This window comes from Botrytis byssoidea, assembly GCF_014898295.1.
Source record: "Botrytis byssoidea strain MUCL 94 chromosome Unknown BBYS_012, whole genome shotgun sequence".
Lineage (NCBI taxonomy): Eukaryota > Fungi > Ascomycota > Leotiomycetes > Helotiales > Sclerotiniaceae > Botrytis > Botrytis byssoidea.
The window spans coordinates 246,501-269,098 of NW_024065853.1; the positions used below are offsets into that span (position 1 = coordinate 246,501).

General features: G+C 42.2%; 7 protein-coding genes across 7 annotated transcripts; 4 read left to right on the forward strand and 3 right to left on the reverse strand.

The window, feature by feature from the left end:
• Positions 1 to 1,435: 1,435 nt before the first annotated feature.
• EAE97_006486 (uncharacterized protein) lies at positions 1,436 to 2,844 on the forward strand (the record flags this gene model as incomplete). The annotated part of the gene is made up of 3 exons (XM_038876999.1): positions 1,436 to 1,484; positions 1,744 to 2,462; positions 2,563 to 2,844. 3 exons carry the CDS (start codon positions 1,436 to 1,438, stop codon positions 2,842 to 2,844), a joined length of 1,050 nt encoding a protein of 349 aa, XP_038731931.1.
• A 1,579-nt stretch (positions 2,845 to 4,423) lies between these two features.
• On the forward strand, positions 4,424 to 5,926 carry EAE97_006487 (uncharacterized protein; the record flags this gene model as incomplete). The annotated part of the gene is made up of 2 exons (XM_038877000.1): positions 4,424 to 5,284; positions 5,588 to 5,926. The coding sequence occupies 2 exons, from the start codon at positions 4,424 to 4,426 to the stop codon at positions 5,924 to 5,926; spliced, it is 1,200 nt and encodes a 399-aa protein (XP_038731932.1).
• A 499-nt stretch (positions 5,927 to 6,425) lies between these two features.
• On the reverse strand, positions 6,426 to 8,338 carry EAE97_006488 (uncharacterized protein; the record flags this gene model as incomplete). Its single annotated transcript, XM_038877001.1, has 5 exons — positions 6,426 to 7,583; positions 7,644 to 7,718; positions 7,775 to 7,849; positions 7,905 to 7,973; positions 8,029 to 8,338. 5 exons carry the CDS (start codon positions 8,336 to 8,338, stop codon positions 6,787 to 6,789), a joined length of 1,326 nt encoding a protein of 441 aa, XP_038731933.1. The 3' UTR covers positions 6,426 to 6,786.
• Positions 8,339 to 9,245: 907 nt separating this feature from the next.
• On the reverse strand, positions 9,246 to 9,793 carry EAE97_006489 (uncharacterized protein; the record flags this gene model as incomplete). The annotated part of the gene is made up of 3 exons (XM_038877002.1): positions 9,246 to 9,309; positions 9,367 to 9,531; positions 9,744 to 9,793. The coding sequence occupies 3 exons, from the start codon at positions 9,791 to 9,793 to the stop codon at positions 9,246 to 9,248; spliced, it is 279 nt and encodes a 92-aa protein (XP_038731934.1).
• Positions 9,794 to 10,380: 587 nt separating this feature from the next.
• Positions 10,381 to 11,862, forward strand: EAE97_006490 (uncharacterized protein; the record flags this gene model as incomplete). Its single annotated transcript, XM_038877003.1, has 4 exons — positions 10,381 to 10,573; positions 10,707 to 11,052; positions 11,111 to 11,652; positions 11,705 to 11,862. The coding sequence occupies 4 exons, from the start codon at positions 10,381 to 10,383 to the stop codon at positions 11,860 to 11,862; spliced, it is 1,239 nt and encodes a 412-aa protein (XP_038731935.1).
• Positions 11,863 to 14,381: 2,519 nt separating this feature from the next.
• Positions 14,382 to 15,227, forward strand: EAE97_006491 (uncharacterized protein; the record flags this gene model as incomplete). Its single annotated transcript, XM_038877004.1, has 4 exons — positions 14,382 to 14,397; positions 14,455 to 14,701; positions 14,779 to 14,883; positions 14,942 to 15,227. Exons 2-4 carry the CDS (start codon positions 14,457 to 14,459, stop codon positions 15,225 to 15,227), a joined length of 636 nt encoding a protein of 211 aa, XP_038731936.1. The 5' UTR covers positions 14,382 to 14,397; positions 14,455 to 14,456.
• An 814-nt stretch (positions 15,228 to 16,041) lies between these two features.
• EAE97_006492 (uncharacterized protein) lies at positions 16,042 to 19,821 on the reverse strand (the record flags this gene model as incomplete). Its single annotated transcript, XM_038877005.1, has 9 exons — positions 16,042 to 16,342; positions 16,420 to 16,737; positions 16,813 to 17,432; positions 17,485 to 17,833; positions 17,887 to 18,284; positions 18,335 to 18,575; positions 18,634 to 18,904; positions 18,961 to 19,500; positions 19,551 to 19,821. 9 exons carry the CDS (start codon positions 19,819 to 19,821, stop codon positions 16,042 to 16,044), a joined length of 3,309 nt encoding a protein of 1,102 aa, XP_038731937.1.
• Between the last annotated feature and the right edge of the window lie 2,777 nt (positions 19,822 to 22,598).

Here is a 22,598-nt window from a genome sequence, read left to right on the forward strand (position 1 = left end):
AGAATGTAGGATGGGAAAGATGGAAAGATGGAAAGATGATATGGTAGATCGTATGGTAGAAGAGGTGCTGAATATCTTCATCCTAGTAGGTTAATAATTATCATGTGATGTCATTTGAATGGGGGATATATACCTAGTAGATATAACGTAGTTTATCAGTGCGTGCACCATATCAGTACATGCACCACTTCAAAATTATACTAAAATCAGGGTTTTTTTAATATTTGTGTTTTAATAATTAATCATTATTTTTTGAAAAAAAAATGTATAATAAAAATTATAATTTAAATATTCAAAAAATATAATTTTTATATAAATATTTTCATTATATTCTAAAAAAGATTGAAATTGTCACGATTTTCGTTACAAAAAAACTTTCTTTAAAATAACTATTATATTAAATCATATTTCTAATAATTAATTAGAAATTCTTATTATTTATATAAATAACTATAAAGTTTTTTAGGAAAAATCAAATTATATTAATAAATAAAGAAAGTGCACGGTTACGCACAGACGAATTTTGTATGTAAAATGAGTGGTGCATGTACTGATATGGTGCACGCACTGATAAACTACGTTATATGGAATGAGTATCCAGTATGCACCCATCAATACCTGGGTCATTATGTTGTTGAGGGGAAGGGAAAAATTCTTATACGTTTTGATATACCTTCAATAGTGTACGAGGAAAAATTCTGATGATACTACCAGCGAAATTTTTGAACTTGGGGAGTGGAAAATTGCATGTAGACAGTAGGTAGGTGGTAGGTATGCATTGAAGATTGTTTTTCTTGTTTTCCATTACTATTTTCATTATAGCTAAGAATAGATTATTTTTTCCACAAGCTCTTTTGCTTCTTTATATATATGAATACTATTGACTGATCTTTCTTCTCTTCTCTCTTCTATCAAAAAAAGGAGAGACACCTCAAGTCCTCGTACTTTATTTCATTCCTCCTCATCACACACTCAACCCGACAAAAGTTTTCAAAAATGGAAGAAAGAAATGTAAACAGTCGCTATCTAACAGTTCCCGTAGGTAAAGACGAGGGTACCGCTAGCGAAAAAAGCCTGAGATGTTTAATCTAGGCATCGATAAATGGTCAGGACGTTCTGGGTTGAAACGGGTCTTGATGATAAGGATTGATGCCGTGGATTGGGGGAGGAAGAAGGTTCAAGGAGGAGAAGAGTTTTTATGTGCTGTGGTGGGCACGTGAGGAGCTAGGATGTATGGGGTTAGTGGATGTGGGATGGGAAAATGGATGTGAGAGATTATTGGTGGAAGGATAATATTACTGGTAGAGAGCGATTACTAAGCAGCGTGGAATTTATTTTTTGGATGGTGGGTTGCTGTGTGCTTGGGGTGGTGAGTGCGCAGAGAAGTCTTGTTGTAGTACGTTCCGCACATACATACCAATACTTAGAGACAAATATGACGTCGAGTAGTAGGGGATGCAGTAGAACTGCTCAGAGATTGTTATGTATGTATCTTCTTTCTTTCGGTGTGCTTCAATTGGAAATGGGGAGTGTGGTCGATGATATGCATATCTATCATGCGCTTGCTTGGGAGAGGAGAGAGCTTGCGGGATGTGTCAAATTTCGGTGGGAGGGATCACTGACTGCTCAATGGCTTGACGACTGCTGTATAAGTGTGCATGCTTGGAAAGAGAATTGCAGGATTACTCAAGATGTGTATTCACATTGATATTCACATGCACGACTAACAAGCCTCCGCCACAGATTCCTCAAGACCAACCATTGTTCCTCGAACGCCTCTCCGTACCCGTACACCATGCATACAAACAGCCAGGCCGCGAGGCTATGCCGTCGCTGCATCGACTTTTAAACCTCTCGATGGTCCGCCCTCCCACCTCCCACATGTTTCCGCCATGCCCCCCGTCTCCCCTTCCCCAGGAGCAACGACGTATAAAATCTCGACTGGAATTATCCTCAGTCGGCCGCCTCTCCTCACCAAAACCGCGACGCCCTTTGAAAAAGCATTTTATCTCTACCAGAAACGTTTGAATGAGAGATTGGTATTGCCGTTCACGAGATACTTTTATCACAAGAAAGATCAACCGGCGGATCTGGAATGGAAGGCGAAGGTCAAAGAGAGGAATGGGGTTGCGGCGAGGGATATCGGTGGGTATAGAGCTTATGGGGAAGAGGGATGGAATGATGAAGTGTTGATTGGGGGACAAGAGGAAAAAGTAGCGGAGTGGGAAAATATCGCGGGGAAATTGGTGGAAGAGGGAATGGGTGAGGATTTGGAAAAGGTAAAGTTGGAGAGTAGAGAGGGAGAGGCGGATAAGAGGAGTTTGGCGAGGAAGATGGATGAGACGGTTTATTTGGTTGTGAAGGGGAAGGAGAAGTCTGTGGATAGGGAGGGAAAGGAAGTACAGGTGGATGTTTGGGAGTTTCCTAGGGGGGATATGGTGGGGAATGAGGTTTTGCATACGGTTCGTTAGGGTTTTGCTTTCTTTTGCTGTTTTATGTGTCTTCTTTTCTCTTTCCGCATCCATCAATATTGTTTCGATACACGAACTAACACCTCCCAAGGCAGCCCAAAGAATCCTCGCTCAAACAGCCGGTGAAAACATGAATACATGGATAGTAGGACATGTCCCCATCGGTAGTCTCACCATCAAACCGTCGAAGAAATTTGGAAGAGAAGCAGAAAAGGTGTTCTACATGAAAGGAAGAATTATGGCTGGCCAAGCGAATCTTAAGGGAAATGCATTTGGAAAGGAAGATTTTATGTGGTTGACGAGGAAGGAGATTGAGGAATTGGTTTCGAAGAGATTTTGGAGTCAGGTGGCAGGAATGCTGGGAGGTAGGTAGATTGGGGGGATGAAGGGGAGAAGAGAGGAAAAGAGAGGTGTGGATGAAGAATTTTTGGGTTTGTCTATCGTCTGTCGTCTGTTTCGATGGAATGATATCTGTATCGGTAGGGATATTGACATGGGAATTGGAATTGGAATGGGATTAGGATGTAGGATGAGAGATGAAGCATGTAGGATGTAGGATGAGATCTTATGCGAAAGATTGTATTCATACCTATGGAGGAAAGAGAAGAGGGCGAAGAAGATGAAGATGAAGATGAAGATAAATATCATATCATATTGTAGAATAGCTGAAGAGGAGACAAGAAAAGAAAAGGAAAGAAAAGAAAACTGTATTATTCTAGAGTGGTTTTGATTTATTTGATACATGATTTTTTGATGAACTATGTGAATGAATGGATGGAATTCTAATCTTATCTTTATATCTAAGGTTACCTAGGTAGGTAGTTCGGAAATGGAAATTGGAAATTGGAAATTGTATATGTATATTAAAATTATATTCGTAGTTGTATCGTTCTTACTTTTATTTTGTGAATATGGATAAGTTATGGATATGAATATGAATATTAATATGAAGATGAAGTTCTCACATTGTGGTTGTGGTTGGGATGGGATAGGATGGGATGGGATGGGATGGGATGGGGTAAACCTAGAGACCCCGGGCCGATATCGCTTTTGAGGTTAACCTTATTTGAGTGGATGGGTAGGTAGAGGGGTAGGGGATAGAGGGTAGACGCTTATTGTATGGATATATGTATAGATAGAGAGGTAGCTAGATAGGTATAGGTATAGGTATAGAAATATATAGAAAGTGAGTAGGAGGTTGATGAGATGAAATGGTATGAAATAGGATGGGATGGGATGAGATGGGATGGGATGAGACGAGGGGTTATATTACATGTTTCTGGATCTGGATCTGGATCTATTTGTTTGTTTGTTTGTTTTGTTTGGGGGGTTTATACTCGAGTATTGAGAGGTTGTATTGAGAGATTATTTTGAGAGATTATATTGAGAGATTATATTGAGAGATTATATTGAGAGATTATATTGAGAGATTATATTGAGAGATTATATTGAGATTATATATATATTTATCTAAGGTTACCTACCTCCATCGAAAATCTGTAAACTACTAGGTATACATTCGCCCATATGTTTATCTAAGGTCTTACCTGGTAGATTATATGCTATATCTACAGAAGCATAAACATCATTATCAATATTGATCACTCTTGATATTCCAGCCGGCATCGGCTGAGATGTATCATATCATATCATATCAAGAACCAGATACCTATAGCGTAGCTACCTATACGGAGTCATATATATATTACATATGTATCATCTAAACGTGTATAAAACCATGATTTACAATTGAACCCTACCTATAGGAAGGTGAGAAGATAAGCAGTGCATCTCACATCATTATAGTCCATACGGAAGTTGAATGAATCTAGATACCACCTCCAAACATATATCCCAACATCTCAAAGGCCGAACCGAGCTAAATCGGATTTGACACAAATTATCATATTACTACCTATTACTATTACTATTATTCCCAAATTGCTACCAAAATGACATCTCCCACCACGAAAAATATACTTGTTCTCGGGGGCGGCATCTCGGGATTACAAACGGCGGTTTCGTTGCTTGATTTTTCCTGTAATAATGAAGCCCCAGAGTATAAAATTAACCTCACACTCCTGGCGAAATATCTACCTGGTGATAAGAGTGAAACGTATTGTTCACCATGGGCGGGAGCAGATTGGAGGAGTCATGCTTCGAAACCTGGTGCTTCTATTGGGTGTACAGAGGGGCAGGATGGAAAGGAAAAGGGAGATGAAGGGAAAGAGAAAGAGAAAGAGAAAGAGAAAGAGAAAGAGAAAGACGAAAGACTCAGAAAATGGGAGGAGAGAACGTATCGTAAGTGGAAGAGTATGATTGTAGAGAATGGGGATGTGAAGGCAGCGATAGGAAAGGAGATGGGAGTGGCAATTACACCCTCGATATACTATCTCGGATCTACATACCACGGAGCGGAAATCGACGAGAATGGTGTGTGGTTTGAGGATGTGGTGGGGGGGTATAGAGAATTGGATGTTGGGCTGCAGGAAAATAAGCTAAAGGGATCTTTGGGGAAAGGAGTCAGAAAAGGTGTACAGTTCGAAACGGTGTGTGTGGATGTGGATATTTATCTGGGGTATTTAGTTCACAGAATAGAACAGCTGGGAGGGAAGATTATCCGTGGGGAAATTGAGACGAAGGAGGGATTAGAGGGTGTGGTGCGTGGATGTAGAGATATGCTTGCGGGCGAGAAAATCGATATACTGATTAATTGCACGGGACTCTCTGCCGCGCACTTTGTGGGGAAAGAGGAGGCGGAGAAGATGTTTCCGGTGAGAGGACAGGTTTTGTTGGTGAAAGGGGAAACGAGGGTTTGTAAGACTTTTGTGGGGATTTGGGGGACAAGGGCGATGAGTTGCTGTATGTGATTCCGAGGCCCGGGAGTGGGAGGAGTGTGGTTGGGGGGGTTAAGGAGGTGGGTTGATTTCTTTTGGGAGTTTTGGGAGGGGAGGCGCGCGTGGAGGACTTGAAACTTATTTTTTGGTATATGTACAGAAATGGACGGGGAATGGAAGGGGAGTGGATTTCCTCGCTTCGGTGATGAGGGTATAAAGGGGAGAGAACAGTACAGTACAAGGGAATCACAAGCTAACCACATACATACAACCCCATAGGCAAACACATGGAACGCCAAACCCGACCATGAATTATCAGCTAGGATAATCCAGAGATTGAAAGACATAGGATGGGCCGAAGATTTGCAGAATGAGAAAGGGGAGATAGAAGTGCAGGATACGTATGTGGGGTTTAGACCTGGGAGGAAGGGGGGTGCGAGGGTTGAGATTGAGGGGAATGGGGAAGGGGATGGTGGGAGAGATGGAAAAGGAGATGGAAGAGCAAAGAAAATAGAAGGTGTCTATGTCATTCATAATTATGGACATGGGAGTGGAGGATATCAATCTAGTATTGGGTGTGCGGAAGAAGTTGTTGAGTTGGTTCAGGGATTGGAATGAAATGATTTCCTACTTTGTTAGGAGAGGAGCGTAGAGTTGAAACCTTTTTCTGCGAGGTTATTTATGTGGGTGTGAGAGGCATAAGGATAGGGAGATGAACCTTGCGATTAAGATACATACAGAGATCCGTTCAGCGGTTCCATCTGTAGGTACCCACCTATGAATCAATCTTGAGGAGGTAACGAGGTAAGGATCTATAGTATTATATCGATAATGCAAGACTCTTCTCTGAATTCTGTATCTTAGATTGATATTATATACATTTACATCGGCGACTCTATTCCACGGTGTACAACTTCAGAAATCGAAACATAAGGTAGATGTAAGTGCGGAGTAAGCTAGAAGTTAAGAATTACTCTGTTTTAGATTGTAAAATATGAGTTAGAGGATATATCATGGATAGCATGTTAAATCCGACGATTGATTTGAAGAAAATTAAAGCTGGATAAAACTCTTCGAAGATCTCACGGAACCAAACTGATATAAGTACCTAGGTGTACATATAAATATAAACAATTCCTACCCGACCCCAAGAATCTACATTTACTGATGTCGTTCATCTAATTACGACCAAATTACCACCCAGTTTACAACAAAAACAAAATCCAATTCTCCAAAGCAAAATCTATAAACCGAGAGATACTATCAAAGAGAAGCCAAACGCAACCCATATAACACCCGCTATCAAGAACTCCACAATTCCTAGCACAAAACTCCACCATGTGGAGATATTCCCAAGGTGATTTCCCAACCCTTATAGATATGATACTATACTTGAGTTCCAATTTCCAATTACTCCTCTCAGTTTCCATTTCCAGATTCCGACTCACGCTCCCCCCTCACTCCAATCCCGCTAAATGCTACCATTCACTGTCACTTTCACTGTCGTTACTTCTCGATCCACCCCTACTCGATCTCAACCCGTACCTTATCCTTTCCAACTCTAGCTTGTGTGCTCTTATTCTCTTTTTTTCGCTTTTACTTGGCTCATTCATAAAACTCAGATCAGGGGCATGGATATGTGTCTCATGCGTCTCATGTGTCACATACATCTGACTGTAGTCCGCTCTTTCAATATAAGTGCCACGATGGGGCGGCGGGGGAGGATTGCGCGATGTACGTGCCGGAGCAACATAGGGTTGACGACTGCGGGGTGCCCGTGACGGAGCATCAGAGGAAGCATAGCCATCATGATCGTACGGTCTATGTGACCGAGCCTTGCGGGGAGCATGGTCATCACGACATTGTTGAAGAGCAAGAGCGTTCGATTGTGAGCGAGTGTCATTGGGAGGAAAGTCAGCAGCAAATGACCCAGGAGGAGGAGGAATGTACGATTTCCTGGAAGTGTCAGAACGACTATACCTGTCATCTGACCGAAGACGTTCACGATCGCGTCCAGAGTTGCTTCTTTCGTAGAGACTCGATGGTGCATTCGAACCTTCTCTATTGACTGATCTTAACTCGGTTGGGGGTTCATCATCCGACGAGTCTCCTCCAGTCCCGGATTCTACTCCCTTACTCCACCTTGCAACTCTATCGTGATTGGGATCTCCGAGGTTCAGGCTCTCTGTCTGCTCCGATAGCCCTGCCAATTCGCTTTTGGACTTGCCTCTCTGACTTCTCCGGTCATTATGATGACTGGACGTATATCCATTATCTATTTTTATGTCAATACTGAATTTATCACCAATGCATTGAGAAGATGGATAAAACGCACGTTGCCCAGAAGTATACGATTGTATATCAGATGCTTGCGGGTCAGTATCCCTTCCGCGGGCCCTAGGGATTGGAGCTGTTTTTATCATTGTCAGCAAGCCACAATAGAATTTTGCTTCGAGGAAAACGCACGGCGAGCAGTTTTTTCAGATGATACCGACGGCGCACGTTGACTTCCATAATGACTTCCAGTCTTGCGCTGTAAGGCTAATTTTATTATCGTCAGCATCCACAATAAATTTTTGCTTCGAGAAGCACGCACGGCGATGTCTTTCAGGTGAGTACGATCTACCACCCCCTCCGCTGATGCTTTCACTCCTATGCGACGCGGCTATTTTTGTTATTGTCAGCATCCACAACAATTCTTTGTTTCGAGGAAAACGCACGGCGAGCAGCTCCATCAAATGCTACCGACGGCGCACGTATACTTCCATTACGGCTTTGGCTTCTACCATTACCATCATTACCATATCTAGTATTATTATAAGAGATTGGTGGTCCTGTATTTCTAGTCCTCACACGCACAGAAGTAGTACTCATTCTGCCATCGCCCACATCTTTAACTGTTCTACTATAATCAGCGATACTTCCATTACCCCTGTCATTATGATGGGGTAGAGGGGCATATTCGTTATCATCCCTTCCACGATGAGAAACGCTCCTGTCCCGTCCAGCATTACTTCCTTGATAACTCATAATATGAAAGCTTCAATATGTAAAAGTGAAATGACAGGACGAAGTATTCGAATTTTCTTGATAATCAAAAGTAAAAGTAAATATTTCTCACCAGGAGGATACAGAGAACAGACTACTGGGAGCATTCATATTTAACAAAGCAGAGCTCAATACAATTAACAAAGGCAGAAGACATGTAAACCATCATTATGTATGGTGACCGTGGACTTAACCTTGGTGCCCCTATAAACATGTCATTAGACTTCTGCGATGGTTAATGTTGAGGCTCTAGCCACATCAAACACAGCCATGGTGGTTTGTGGAACGACGGAATTAATTCAGCAGTGAGGCACCTTTTGTCTTGGTATGTATTCGGACGGCCGAGTGATGACCAATGCCATAAACAAATACGGCCAATGTTTGATCGACAGGTCGACCTACCACAGTGTCAACTTAGCAAGTGTGCTTTAGCGCTGGCTGAAGCAAATTATCTGAAGAGCATTATGATCAAAACAAATAGTACAACCACCGGAAGGTCCGAAAATAAGATTAAATGGAATTGTAAACTCGATCATAAAATGGGCTTGATCGAAATCGATGGAAATCGTATTGAACAATAGATGTCTTCACTTTGACATGTAACCAACGCGTCCTAGAAGTTCCTCCTTCGGCGCTTAATGAACATTGTTGATTGACATCTTGAGTAATCCTTCTGGAACCCAATTTCACGTATTCACACCAAATCCGCAATCGTTGTATATGGACCATAAGTTGAGGCAGGGTATGATTTCATTTTTCTCTATCCGGTCTCATCGAATATCGGCATCGATCATGCAGCGCGATGCTTTTCCCTTGTATATCATAAGTGAGACCTATCCCGTGCCGCAGAAAAAATAACCCGTAGAAACAAACATCCATCCCAAGCCATTTAGACCTCAGCGATTTCTCTCAATCTGCGGAGAGTCGATCTCATAGCAGCGGCGGCAGGGGTTCTATTGTCGAATATGTTAGTAAGTTGGAATCATTTATTTCGAATCGTGGGCTCATACGTGACGGTGTAAGCTCCTCCAGCAACGGTCTTCTTGCATGATTTGCAATCCCAGATACCAACGGAGTGTCTCTTGACGGTAGTCTTTCCACAGAAGGTGCAGACGTATCTTGCGTGTTGAGTGATTTCCATCTTCTTGACTTGCTTTCTGAGGGATGCACCGTATCTATTTGGGGAAAAGAGCAATTAGCCAGTTGTTTGCTGATTCGGTTGATTTCTATTTTGATTCCATCTGCTGCAAGTATTGATTTGTTGATCCTCCATTATTGAAAATTTCTCGATCCCATTACAACTCATCAACGTGTTGAAAAGCCGCAGATTCTTCCTTCTAGTGATACTTGGGTGTGTAGAGTTTGTAGAGCTAGAATAATCGCATACCTGGTACCGTATTTACCGGTGACTCCGACCTTCTTGGTTCTCTTTGTCATCTTGGCGGTATTTTGCGTTGATGAACGGTGATGAGGAAATTGAAGATTTGTCGCAATGCACTTGATGGGAATTATTTTGGTCAAATTCGTCGTGGGATTCGGTTAATAGCCCCATTACGCTAGTCCCCAATGGAAAGTCTAAGAATGATGTCAGTCACATGATCTATACTCACATTTCCACATTCTGTAAGATCTTGTTATTGTACCTATACAAAGTCTTTTATATAAATCACAATTGAGCATAGGTATACAAAGATTGAGATTCATTATGTTTTCTCATCTATAATATCTTCCGTTCTACTCCTCTTAAAGCATTTCCTACTACCTACAAATTGATATGCTCTCTCTTTCTTCCAATTGAAAAATTAGAACAACAAAGCCTGGTTAAACCTCGGCAAGAATGATATCCGTCTACGTATCTACTACGTAGGGAGAATTATTGATTTGGAAACAGGATGTTGATGTGATCGGAAAACGTCGTACTTGTATATACTAGAAGTAATCATTTCATTTACCGTCTCATTCAAATACATATAATCAAGCCTCATTTCACTATTCTCTTGTGTTCTACATTTATATAAACAACAATGTCTTCAGGAGATAGAGAGTACGAATTGGTCATCTTTGGAGCCACAGGATACACAGGAAAACTTACAGCGGAACATGTTGCCACACATTTACCTACAGATCTCCGTTGGGCTTTAGCAGGACGCTCTGCCAGCAAATTGGAGGCTGTTGCCGCCGAATGCAAGTCTCTAAATCCGGATAGAGTCCAGCCAGGTGTGTCAGATTCTTAATTATGATTCCGACAGTTTGTGTACCTACCAACCCCTTTGATATCACGTGCGATACATGATAGGTATTCCACAGGTATTATTTTTTTTGTTATTAACTAACTCCTCACTCATCATAGCTATTGAAATCTGTAACTTAGATGACGCAGAGCTGAGTGCATTGGCTAAGAAGACAAAGGTCATCTTAGCAACAGTTGGCCCTTATGCTCTTCACGGCGAACATTGCTTCAAAGCATGTGCCGAAAATGGTACACATTATTTCGATGTCACAGCAGAAGTGCCATGGGTGGCTAAGATGATCAAAAAATATGAAGGCGCCGCTAAAGCTAGTGGTGCTGTTCTCATTCCTCAATGTGGTATTGAATCTGGTCTACCTGATTTGATTACTCGATGTGCTGTTGATGCTGTCCGGGAAAAGCTATCTGCACCAACTGGTGAAGTCATCGTATCTTTACACGAGATGAAGTAAGCTATAGCACTCGATCAGGACTGTCTGGACACCCAATGGACTAACATCTTTCAGAGCCAAACCTTCCGGTGGAACCTTAGAAACAGTTTTCACACTCTTGGAAGTATTCAACCTTAAGCAACTCAAAGATGCATTTACTCCATACGCCCTATCTCCAATACCTGGACCGAAAGTTCGCCCATCTACATCTCTCATCACCAAACTTACCGGAATTAAAGTCGTACCGGATTTAGGAATTCTTACCACTTCTCTTGCAGGGTCAACCGATCTAGCCATCATTCATCGAAGTTGGGGGTTATCTAGCGAGCAGCAATTCTATGGTCCTAATTTCAAGGTCGAGGAATACATGAAAGCAAGGAACTATCTCACTGGCATAGCAATCCATTTTGGTCTCCTTCTTGGTGGTCTTTTCTTGGCAATCCCATTTTTCAGGCATACGGCCAGGAAATATGTTTATCAACCAGGCGATGGAGCCACGAAAGAGGAAACCAAGTCTGATCGAGTCGAGTTTCGAGCTATTGCTAAACCGGACAATGATCAAGCAAATCCTCCAAGAATCTTTTGTCGGGAATATTATGAAGGATCAATCTATGGATGTAAGTGAAATAACATAGCCCGGGATGCTTTCGGGTAACTAATATGATGCAGTGACTGGTATATTGATTGCCCAGGGCGCAATTACATTACTTCGAGATGACCACAAATTGACAGGTGGTATCTATACTCCATCTATGTTGGGCGAGAAATACATCAATCGCCTTCAATCCGCCAATGTCAAATTTGAGACGAAGGTATTTGAGAATTGATTTGACTGCAAAGTTTCGAAACTGGTGAATGTATTGGAAATGTAGGTTGGTGTAACAATGTGGCGAATCAGCAAAGCTGTGGAAGCAAAATGTAAAATAGAATATTATCATGTGCTTTCATAACGAGAATTATTGATTCCGAAAGATACATCTATGTATTGACATTGTGGATCGTTATGAATTTCAGTTCAGTGTGTCTTTAGCTCATACCAGTGTATGCTTCCGAGGAATTTGTTGAGGTTGAGTATAATCTCTTTCATTTCCTCATGGTGATAATTGTCAATTTCATCTATAGTTTCGATGGTACCAATGACTATCTAACAATCATTACCGAGGTGTCGATAACCAGCGAGAAACGTCTGCAACATCGCCAGCAAATGAGCGGGCAAACTAATCTGTCAAACGCTTTTTAGGCATACATTGTTAAAATAGCAGAATGATTGGATTACTTTCATTAAAAACCGAAGAGCCGCGGCCCATCCAAGTTTGCATATCAAAATTTACCCTATCACGAGTGCTGGAATCAAGCCATACCAGAAACACACGCAATTAGGGGGAGCAGCTCTCGTTGTATTACTACGAACGCCCGCAAGGCGGATTGATGAGGCTCTACATGCAAGATATTCGATAGTTCGGATTATTAGTCGGCTTGCACGTGAACATAGCTGTTCGAACCTTTTGTACTTCTTTAGTTCAACGTGATATTAAGATGGAGATTGTATGTTAGGTGATCTTAAGGCGGTTTCAAAATACTAGCTCGACTGTTGGAAATTATTTCCGGGAGGCAAATCTTTGACGGACCGCTTAATTCGCATCTCAATACCTTCACTCGTATTGTGCTAGAGTATTTTGCGCCATCAATTCTCCTCGCCCACATAATGAAATTCAATAAAGTAATAACGAAAGGCTAGGCTGTTGTCCGATAGTTACAAGGTTTCAACCCAGAACCAGAAAAGTAACGCATCAAACAAGTCAACTTTGAGATGAAAAGAAAGGGCTATATAACAGTATAAAAAGAAATGAAACGTGGAACGTGAAGATATATCTTTCTGTTCCTGGATAGTGTATCCCATTGGATTGGAGTTTCCTCCTATATAAAACAAATGAAATGTGATACAAACTTTCCCCTTTCCTCTGAGAAATAAAAATGGACCAAAATTTCCTTCAAAGAACTGGACATGATAAATAAGAGCAACCCCGCCAATTCCACTCTTCGCCCTAGCATAATGGCATGAACCCGCCACCATGTTACACCGATAATTGTCCACAGAACCGCAAGCCTTCAGTATAACGAAGCATAAAATCACCACCTCTTTTCCCCTCTGATACCGACAGATCTTCTATCCTCCCAGCCGCATCGTGTATTCTGCTAACCGATAGCCCCACCAACAATATCCAGGGAAATATGACGAAAAGATAGATTTCCACCGGAGCCGCTACCTCGATCCAGAAAAAAACTGATAAACCGAAGGCAAGAATGACCATTGGAACGTGCAGTTTCTCAATTTTTCCAATTTCGCAAATCCATGCTATCAAGCCAATTGATATGCAGACGAAAATGGCAGTTGCAAGCTCTGATGCTGGGCCGAGGCTAGAGGATAAAATTTCGAGTATTGTGTTGTTTTTGAGGAGGAGAGAAAGGCTCGATATATCGAAGCACTACCAGAAATTTCAGCTTTGGGTTTCGCAGTCTACGAGAGTACTGTGAGCTTACCTCTTGATATTGACTCAAGATACAGCGAGTACTAACAATCAGCGACCCCGTCGCGAACAAAAGATCGAGAAACTTCATGAATGCAAAAGATATCTTTGCGCAAAACAATCAGACAGTTTCAACGATCTTTTACCCGCAATCGAAGGAAAAGTTTCTCGAAAACTATATGACTCCCTTATTTAAAAATCACACCAGACATGAAGAGCGAAACGGTCAGATATATATTCATACGTTACACCTCTCAGGCGGTGTAAACACAGAGATCATTGGCTCGCGAGTCTACTTGTAGCTTCACGAGGATTCTGCCTTGTGCTCTTGTAGCACCTCGCTACGATCTCGACAGTGCTAGCCTTAGAGTCATTGCAATTATTATTATTTCAAGCTCGAGAGCTTAAATGTGTTACCAGGACTCGGGCGCATTTAAGTCAATTTGCTCCCTCTCATACATATGTTTTGTTGCCGTTTCTTTCGATACTGAAATTGAATTACATGCAGTTTTATCTCTGTACCGGCTGTATCTTCTTATTTTATGTTTCGCACCTGTAGGCGAAGGAGTTGTGGGATATTTTATGCGAGTCTGAATTTTGGCGTCGAAAGGCTGAGTGTTTTGCTGGATTCGGATTCGACTAAAACCTCATCCAACAAAACATCATTTTACTGGAACTGCATTCTAATAGAACCTCATTCTGCTAGTACCTCATTCTGCTGGAACACTGCCCTTTAAACCTCACTACCTCCTCGCATGCACCATTGAGCTTCAACTACCACTCTTCACCCGCCAAACATAAGATAGCCCAGCTATCCAAAGGTCTAAAACACTGGTATCTAAGCACACAACCCTACTCACCCCACCAACCCAACTAACCACTACCAAACAGCCATGACCTCCCTCGCCCTCCACGAAATCCTTCCTCTTCACCATCCTCCGCCCACAGCCCAACCACAATCCCGCTACCTCGCCCACACCCTCCTCACGAAGTCTCTCTTCTTCATCCTCCACCTCCGTACTTCCAAACCCCTCGCAACCCTCTCCCTCATCTACGCCCTCTCCATCACCGGTCCCTCAGCCCCGCAATTCGACATCCTCACCTTGCATGAGACATCTCGCGGGTGTTTTATCTTGGGGTGTGTTCTCCATTTCCTCACTTCTTATTCCTATATATCATATGCGTATTACATATAGCTAACAAACCACATCACAGAATACTATTCCTCTGGACTCTCTGCTTCTTCCAATATCTGCACATAAGACGTTGGGTTTCGCATGATGCAGATAGTAGTCGTAGATATAGGGAATTACGGGATATGTAAGTACCTCCCCTACACACCTAACCCTACAACCACATCTAACACACCCAACCCCAGACAATTCCTAACCTGCATCCTCCTCATCGCCATCCTCGCATTTCCCCTCCTCCGTCTCAGCACGTCCCTATCCAAACCCCAAATCGCAGAATTAACTCCAAAAGCCCTATCCATGATCCCCGTCGCGTTGACACTCCTCATCGTCATTTCGGAGAAATTCATGATTTGTATTGTGAGTGGTGTAGTCTATGGAGTACCGATTTTGAGACGCGCGATGCAGGGTGTGAGAGGGGGAGTGTTGGGGGTGTGGGCGGAGGTCACGAGACGCTTGGGATATGTACCGTAAGGGGGTGTCAGGGGTTGGGGAATTTTATGTTTTGGATGCGTTACGGGGTTTGGGGAATTCGTGTGGGTTATGTAGGGAAGCGGGGAGCGGGGAGGCAAGAAGGAATACAGCAAAGTGAATTTCAATTATCCAGTGCGAAAGGGGGAGTTTAGGAGTTGGGTGGAATCTTGCTTCAATTCATCTGTCAGATTGTACAGGTTCAAAGATTTCATTGTTCTTGTCCTTTCACCAATCTGTTTTTCTATCTACGTTTCTTCTATTTTATTTTTCAATATCACAGGCTTGTGTTCAAATGCCCCGAATCTTTATTAGCGAGGAAGAGTTCAGATGATACATAGATACCTATCTTCAGATTCTGGATTGGATTAAATTGGATAGATCGAACCGAGTCCGCCTATGCGCGGGCTTTGCGAGTGGATAATAATTAGTATTCGGGTCCATAAGCACATTTAAATGAAATGCGAGATTTTTGTTCTATTATATTTTTATCGTATTGTGTGGTTAATGTATTGGGTATATATATGTATGACTTTTTCGAGGAGATTTGTGGAGATTTGCGGACATATATATTTTCGGCTGAATACATTGGGTTATCTACCGAAAAGACATTCCATGCTAATTTCGATTATATTCTTATATTTTGTCCTATTACAATTTACAGGCGAAGATGAGGATTGAGAAGTAGGAGCTCAGATATTTCCTATTACTAAATGAATAGCCCATCATAACACAAGACAGACATGTCTATTTTTTCAATTACTATTATCTCATCCCCGCCCATTACTAAAATCTAACATCCACAGAATGCCAGTCATCACCAAGCCAATCTCCCTATCCAACTCTCCGGCCAATTCCTAACCCCCCACTTCCTCCCCTCATCCAGCATCAAAATGCCCACTCCAAAGGCCGCTGGTAAAAAGAAATGTTCCACCGGAACACTACTCGTTCCCAGCACACTTTGCAACTGCGGGATATAGAGCCAGAAAATCGCCATTACCAATGCGAACAGAATCGCAGGGAAAATATAGAGATTTTGCGTTTCTTTGTTGAAAGCTGGTGGATGCTGGAAGATACTGAGACGACGGGTGCGCAGAGCCATGAGGTTGAACCATTGCCTGAGAGGATGTTAGTACATGGTATGAGAAATGAGGAATGAAAATAATGGAAATGGGTGACAGGAGAGAAAACATACATAACCACCAAATTAACAAAATAAATACTCGATGCCTCGGCCAATCTCGCATTCGCATAATCTTGATCGATGCTCTCCGGTAAACTTCCATATTTAAACCACAGATCTGTGAATGGAATTCCGTTCCGCTGTAAATACCAATACGACATTGCGAATGAAGATGCCGTTTCAATCACACCTATAAATCCATACGCTTGAAGAATAAGTTGCCAATCGACTAATCTGTCTGTTTTGGTATTTCGCGGTTTGCGGAGAAGAACATCTGCTTCAGGGGCTTCGTACGCGAGGACTGTAGCCGCGGCGCAATCGGTGAAACAACTTTTGTGAATTGTTAGTTGATACTCATTTTTACAGAGTAAAATACGGGCTGTAATGAGAGGGAAATACACATACCAGATAATAATCATCAAAAACGAAGACAATATCTGCGGCAACCCAAACGCCACATTTGTCATGACTGGCCAAAACTCCGAAAATGATCCCGCAGGCAATAGATATGCGATCGTCTTTTTCAAATTATCAAAGACCACTCTTCCATATTGGACTGCCTCAACAACTGCACTAAATGACTCGAGAAGAACCATATCTGCAGCTTCAATCGCTATATCCGAACCGCTTCCAAGTGCGATTCCAATATCAGCAGCTTTGAGAGAAGGAGCATCATTGACACCGTCACCAGTCATTGCAACGATCTCATCACGTTTTTGAAATTCGCGGACGATTCGTAGTTTTTGTTCAGGTGTTGTGCGGGCGAAAACGATTTCATCGTATTTGCATAGTTGATCCCATTGACTGTCATTAAGAGTGATTATCTCTGGTCCGCTCAGGACGATGGATGTTATTTGCGGAGTGATTGTATTGTCTTTGCTTTCATTTTCGGACTGTGAAGCTGATTCTGAAACGAGTTTATTTCGTGATAGGGCAGAGACATCTTTAACCATGTTTGGAGGATTGGTGATAATTCCGCATTCTGTAGCAATAGCTTGAGCAGTCAAAGCAAAGTCTCCAGTTACCTTTCACCATGTCAGTATATTTCATGAAATCAGATGAACATATAACTCCTACCATAAAAAATCGGATTCCAGCTCGTCTCAAAGTAGATACGACGGAAGGTATTTCATCACGAGGAGGATCCACAATACCAACGATGCCTACCAATGTAAGACCGGATCGTGCATGGGATGATATCTCTTTTTCAAAGCGACTTGAATCTGGAGTTGTTTTCAGCTCGTCTTTCTTGACAATCTTTCGTGCCAGTAAAATGACACGTCTGCCTTCTGCCGACCAGCTGTTCTTGATTTCTTCAAATTTCCTAAGTGCATCGCCGTCAAGAGCTTTCGAATTACCATCGATAGTGGTGTACATTGAGCATCTACCAATCAAGATGTCCGGTGCACCTTTAATGGTTAGTAGACTGTGATGAACAAAAAGTTAGTCATGATCTTTCGCTGGATGGTGGTATCTCACGTATCATCCGAGGCAAAACTTGTCGCTTCTTCGCTAGGAAGGGCATAAGAACGGCCTTCGGACTCGGCGAGTGCCAATGTTCTAACCATGAACTTATTTTTGCTATTGAAAGCCAGTTCAAAAGTTTTCCGCCACATGTTTCGGAGTTCAGAGACAGGACCGAGTGACTCGGAAAATCGTAATACAGCTTGATCAGTAGCATCACCATTGATCTTCCTATCGACAAGTGGTAGGTGCATTGTACTGGCGTCGAATTCTCCAGAGTTGCAAAGTCCAGCAATTAATCTCATTTGAGAAATTGCAGTATTGTTTCGACCACTTGAAGCCATCTCATCTTTGGCCGACTGTGGAATCATACTGTGCGTTCCTATGCAGCATTCTGTAACAAACATTTTGTTCTGATCATAATTAGTCTCTGAGGTGATTAGGGTTAGAGAAACAAACATACCTTTGTCAAAGTACCTGTCTTGTCTGAACAGATGACACTGACTGCACCTAAAGTTTCCACCGTCTTCAATGACTTGCAAAGAATTTTGTTCTTACGCATAAGATTTGCCGTTATAGTAAGTGATGCCGTTAAAGCAATAGGGAGACCCTCAGGAATGAATGCAATGGCGACAGAGACGCAATCAACAATCAGAGTTGGTACATTGATCCAATTAGGGTATGATTTCCTCAAGTACGCTGCCCTATATATAGATCAGCATTTAGCGTCCCCAAGTACCAAGATTTATGTGAAAGACGAACCATATAATGATAACAAGTACAATCATGGTTACCATGAATGCAACAATCACAAGAACAAAGTTGAAGACTTCTCGCTCGAGAGTAGTCATACCAGTTTTCGGGGTGTTGGTAAGTTGAGCAATCCTTCCAAAGACTGTTGTATCACCGGTAGCAACGACGATACCGATACCACTTCCGGAAATACAATGAGTTCCTTGAAGTCCGATACACCTTGTCTCCAAGTAATTTTCATCTGTATTGTCAACCATTCCAGAAAGCGGAAGTGACTCGCCTGAATTATTGAATCAGTATCATCACAGGAAGCGTGGAAATATTTGGGGAAAATACCAGTCAGAATGGAACGATCAAACTTTGCATCCGAAGACATTTCAATGAATCGTACATCAGCAGGAAGCTTGTTGCCAGCTTTTATATAAAGAACATCTCCTGGAACAATATCGCTGGCAATAACAGTGACACGAGCTCCATCTCTCAATAACAAACAATTGTCAGGTAACATGGTAGTAATTGAAGCCATGACTCTGGATGAAGACCAATCTTGCCAAGCATTAAAAGCTGCTTGTATGAAAAAGACAGCCAAGAGAACGATAGCAAGTGCTAGGTTTGCTGTTGATGGTGGGTCTCCAAGAGGTTTCCAGGAGACAAAAACGAGGATAGCGCCGACGAGGAGAATGGAACCAAATCCTTTGAAGAAGTAACCGAACCAGGTTTGGAAGACATGATTAGGAGGGTGAGATGGTGTATTCTTTCCATATTGCGATAGTCTTCGATTTACTTGTTCTTTCGAAAGACCTTGAGATGTCGTTGTTGATAGGCGCTTAAGAACTTCGTCCGGTGTAATTAGATGCCAATCCAGATCAGCGAGTGCTTAAAAAATGTTAGCATCGTGATGTAAACTTAAATATGGAAACACAAACCTTTTGCTGCCGACTTTTTAGCGAGTTGTACTTCCGCTGCATTCTTTTCTTGGGATCCTGCAATTTGGAATGAGACCGTTCTATATTGGATAGGAAGTGCCGATGATAATTCAATTGATGAACGCCTATGAGTTCGAATACTTAAACTATCAGGATCGACAGAGACTCTAGAATTGCTGCGCTCTAAAGGTGATGAGACTTTGACTCCAGATTCTACATCAGCGTAATGAATACGACGATGGAATTGTTCTTTTTCTCCATCTTCTAACATCTTCGTCTAGTAACCACCACTTAAGGGGTTGTGTGGGCTAGAACTCGTTTGATGCGCGGGTAATCGATGAGAAGTTGAGAATGAGAAAGTTGACTTCAATGAGTGATGCGGAGCGCATACGATGGAATAACCTCTCTCGATGTTTAAGAAGTTAAGGTATTTATGAATTTATATTCCTACACACCAGTCGAAGGGATCAATATATGCATATTTGAAAGACGTAAACAACCCATTTCGTCTCATCTCATCCCACCCTATACTTTCACCTCGAAAGAGCTGACAGACCCGTGGACAGGTAAGCTAGAAAGATACTCGAAATTAGACGTAAGTAGTGAATGTATCCAAAAGAGGAATTATCCCCTATCACATTTGCATCCCGTCTTTCGACAGAATCTTGCTATGCGTCATGGATAAACTACATCACGATAAATCGCTCATACTAACCCCCCACAAATCAACACAGTGAACACTTTCACAGGAAACCAAAAGGCGGCTGATACCCATATGATTCAATGAAGTATGGAGACCGAAGAACTGGCACGGAAGCTGATTGGAATTCCCAAACATCCCGCTGTTTGTCGCATTACATTATGAATATTATAATTTGCACTTGCTAATGTAAAGTTCCCAGCTTCCCAAACATCAGAGAACGACTCAGCCACTCCACTTCCTTACTAAAATTCGCAATTTCATTCCCCTTAGAGTTTTGAGTTATCGATGAAATGTTTGGGCGGTTGTTGGAACATGCATTGGATGTTGGAAAATGCCTCATAGAAGAAAAGAAAAAGATCCCCTGGAAGATTCCCCGACCAATGATTTTAACCGAAGTAAGCCCCCAGGCCTAATTGAACATCCCATTATCAAAACGTGCAAAACTTCATTTTACTGTACATAAGAAAAACTCATTCTTCCTTCTATCATGAAATACCTCATACATTTTATTTTTGTAGGATTTGGAGGTCTCCCCCGACCTTGAATTTTCAATCATGCTGAGTATTGTTGGGAAGCGTAATTTGTTTGCTGTACCTTCCACATCTGGAAATCCGTGCAACCTCGGCGTTTGTTACTTCTGCAGAAGCCTGGGGAAGATCTAAGCGAATATTTTCGTACCTTGGAACGTTAGTTTGATGCAATATGTATTCGTTATACTTCATATCATCTAAATCTGGGGTAGAAAGAGTTCCCCGACTAGAATACATGTGCTACTGCATAAAAATTCTACATGTCGTATGATAGATACAAAAAGCAACAACAAGAACAAACCTATCAAAAACTTTACTTATACTACAGCTAGGTATCCAATACTTACTTACTTTGACTTGTCCCAGAATCAGCATTTATACACATCAATAGAGGATGAATATCCTTACAATGCAAGTCATGACACCGCTTTACTTGAACGATCGTTCTGGACGTTTTTTCTTTCATCAAATGTACCTTTTCAATACAAAAGCGTGAGCTATGTATAACCACAGCGGTTGTTGTTTTATTGTAGGAATCCTTCTACCAAGTTAATACTCTCAATACATATACATATATAACCCAGTGGACATCTGAGAATATGTCTCATCATCGATGTCCACCAGACCAACATTCAGCCATTCAATATCATTTCCTCAACCTATCTCACCCGCTCATTCTCTACGATTTCATCCAAACCACCTTTGCCCACGTCCACCTTCCTCACAACATCTCTCTCACACCTCACACCTCACACACCCCATCAGCTCATCACACTCACCAACTCCCCCACGCATCTCATGCACCTCACGCACCTCACGCACCTCACCAGCCTATCACACTCACCGACTCCCTCATGTCCTCCCTACCCTTCGAATTCCTCACTACCTTCTTCTCCCTCCTCATATCCAGCCACCGCAACATCCATCGCTTCTACCCCCATCTCCTCGCAAGTTCCTCTTTTCTCTCCCATCTCCCATCCAAACACCCACTAACCTCTCCCCAGCCCCAATCACTCCTCCTCACATCGAATATCCTCACTTGTCCTCATCACACCTTCATATCGAATCTCATCAACGCAAGCATACTCCTCCTTCCCATCATTCTACTTTTCCGACATTACAAACGAGGCTTTCATGAGAAGTTTCATGATTTTATCATCCCTTTTGCTTTTTGTATCGTGTGGGGCATGTTTATTTTCGAGGGAAAGGAAGAATTGGTGAAGACTGATGTTGTGGTATTTACAATTTTCCCTTGGTTGGTATTCTTGGGGTTGTTGGTGAGTTGTATTTACGGATGATGGATCTAGGGATAGAATTAATTTGCATTTCCATTGAACTACCAAACCAAACATAATAAGCACGTAGAGGAAGTTCCTCTTCTTGCCCTATCCACCCCCGACAACCGCTCACAGAGATGCTCATTTTTGTCGGAAGGAACAAATTAATACTATGTATTCACATTATTTCCCTAACTAGGTAATATACTTGGAAATATCAAGCAATAAGATATGTCAAGAGATGACTCGACTTACGATTCAGGAATACCAGAGGAAAGAAAAAGGGACATTATTGACCATCAAACCATCCATTATGTAGGTTTATTCATCCAAAGCCTTTTCTACAAGTCATAACCTCACTCCTCAAGAACTCCCTCCACTCCAATACTTTCCCTAGCCATCCACTTCTCCCATCTCTCCCATCTCTCCATCTCTCCCATCTCTCCCATCTCTCCCAGCTCGCCCAGCTCGCCCACTCCATCCTCCTGCCCAGCTTCCCCAGCTCGCCATCGCCCACCCCCTCATCACCAAATCCGCC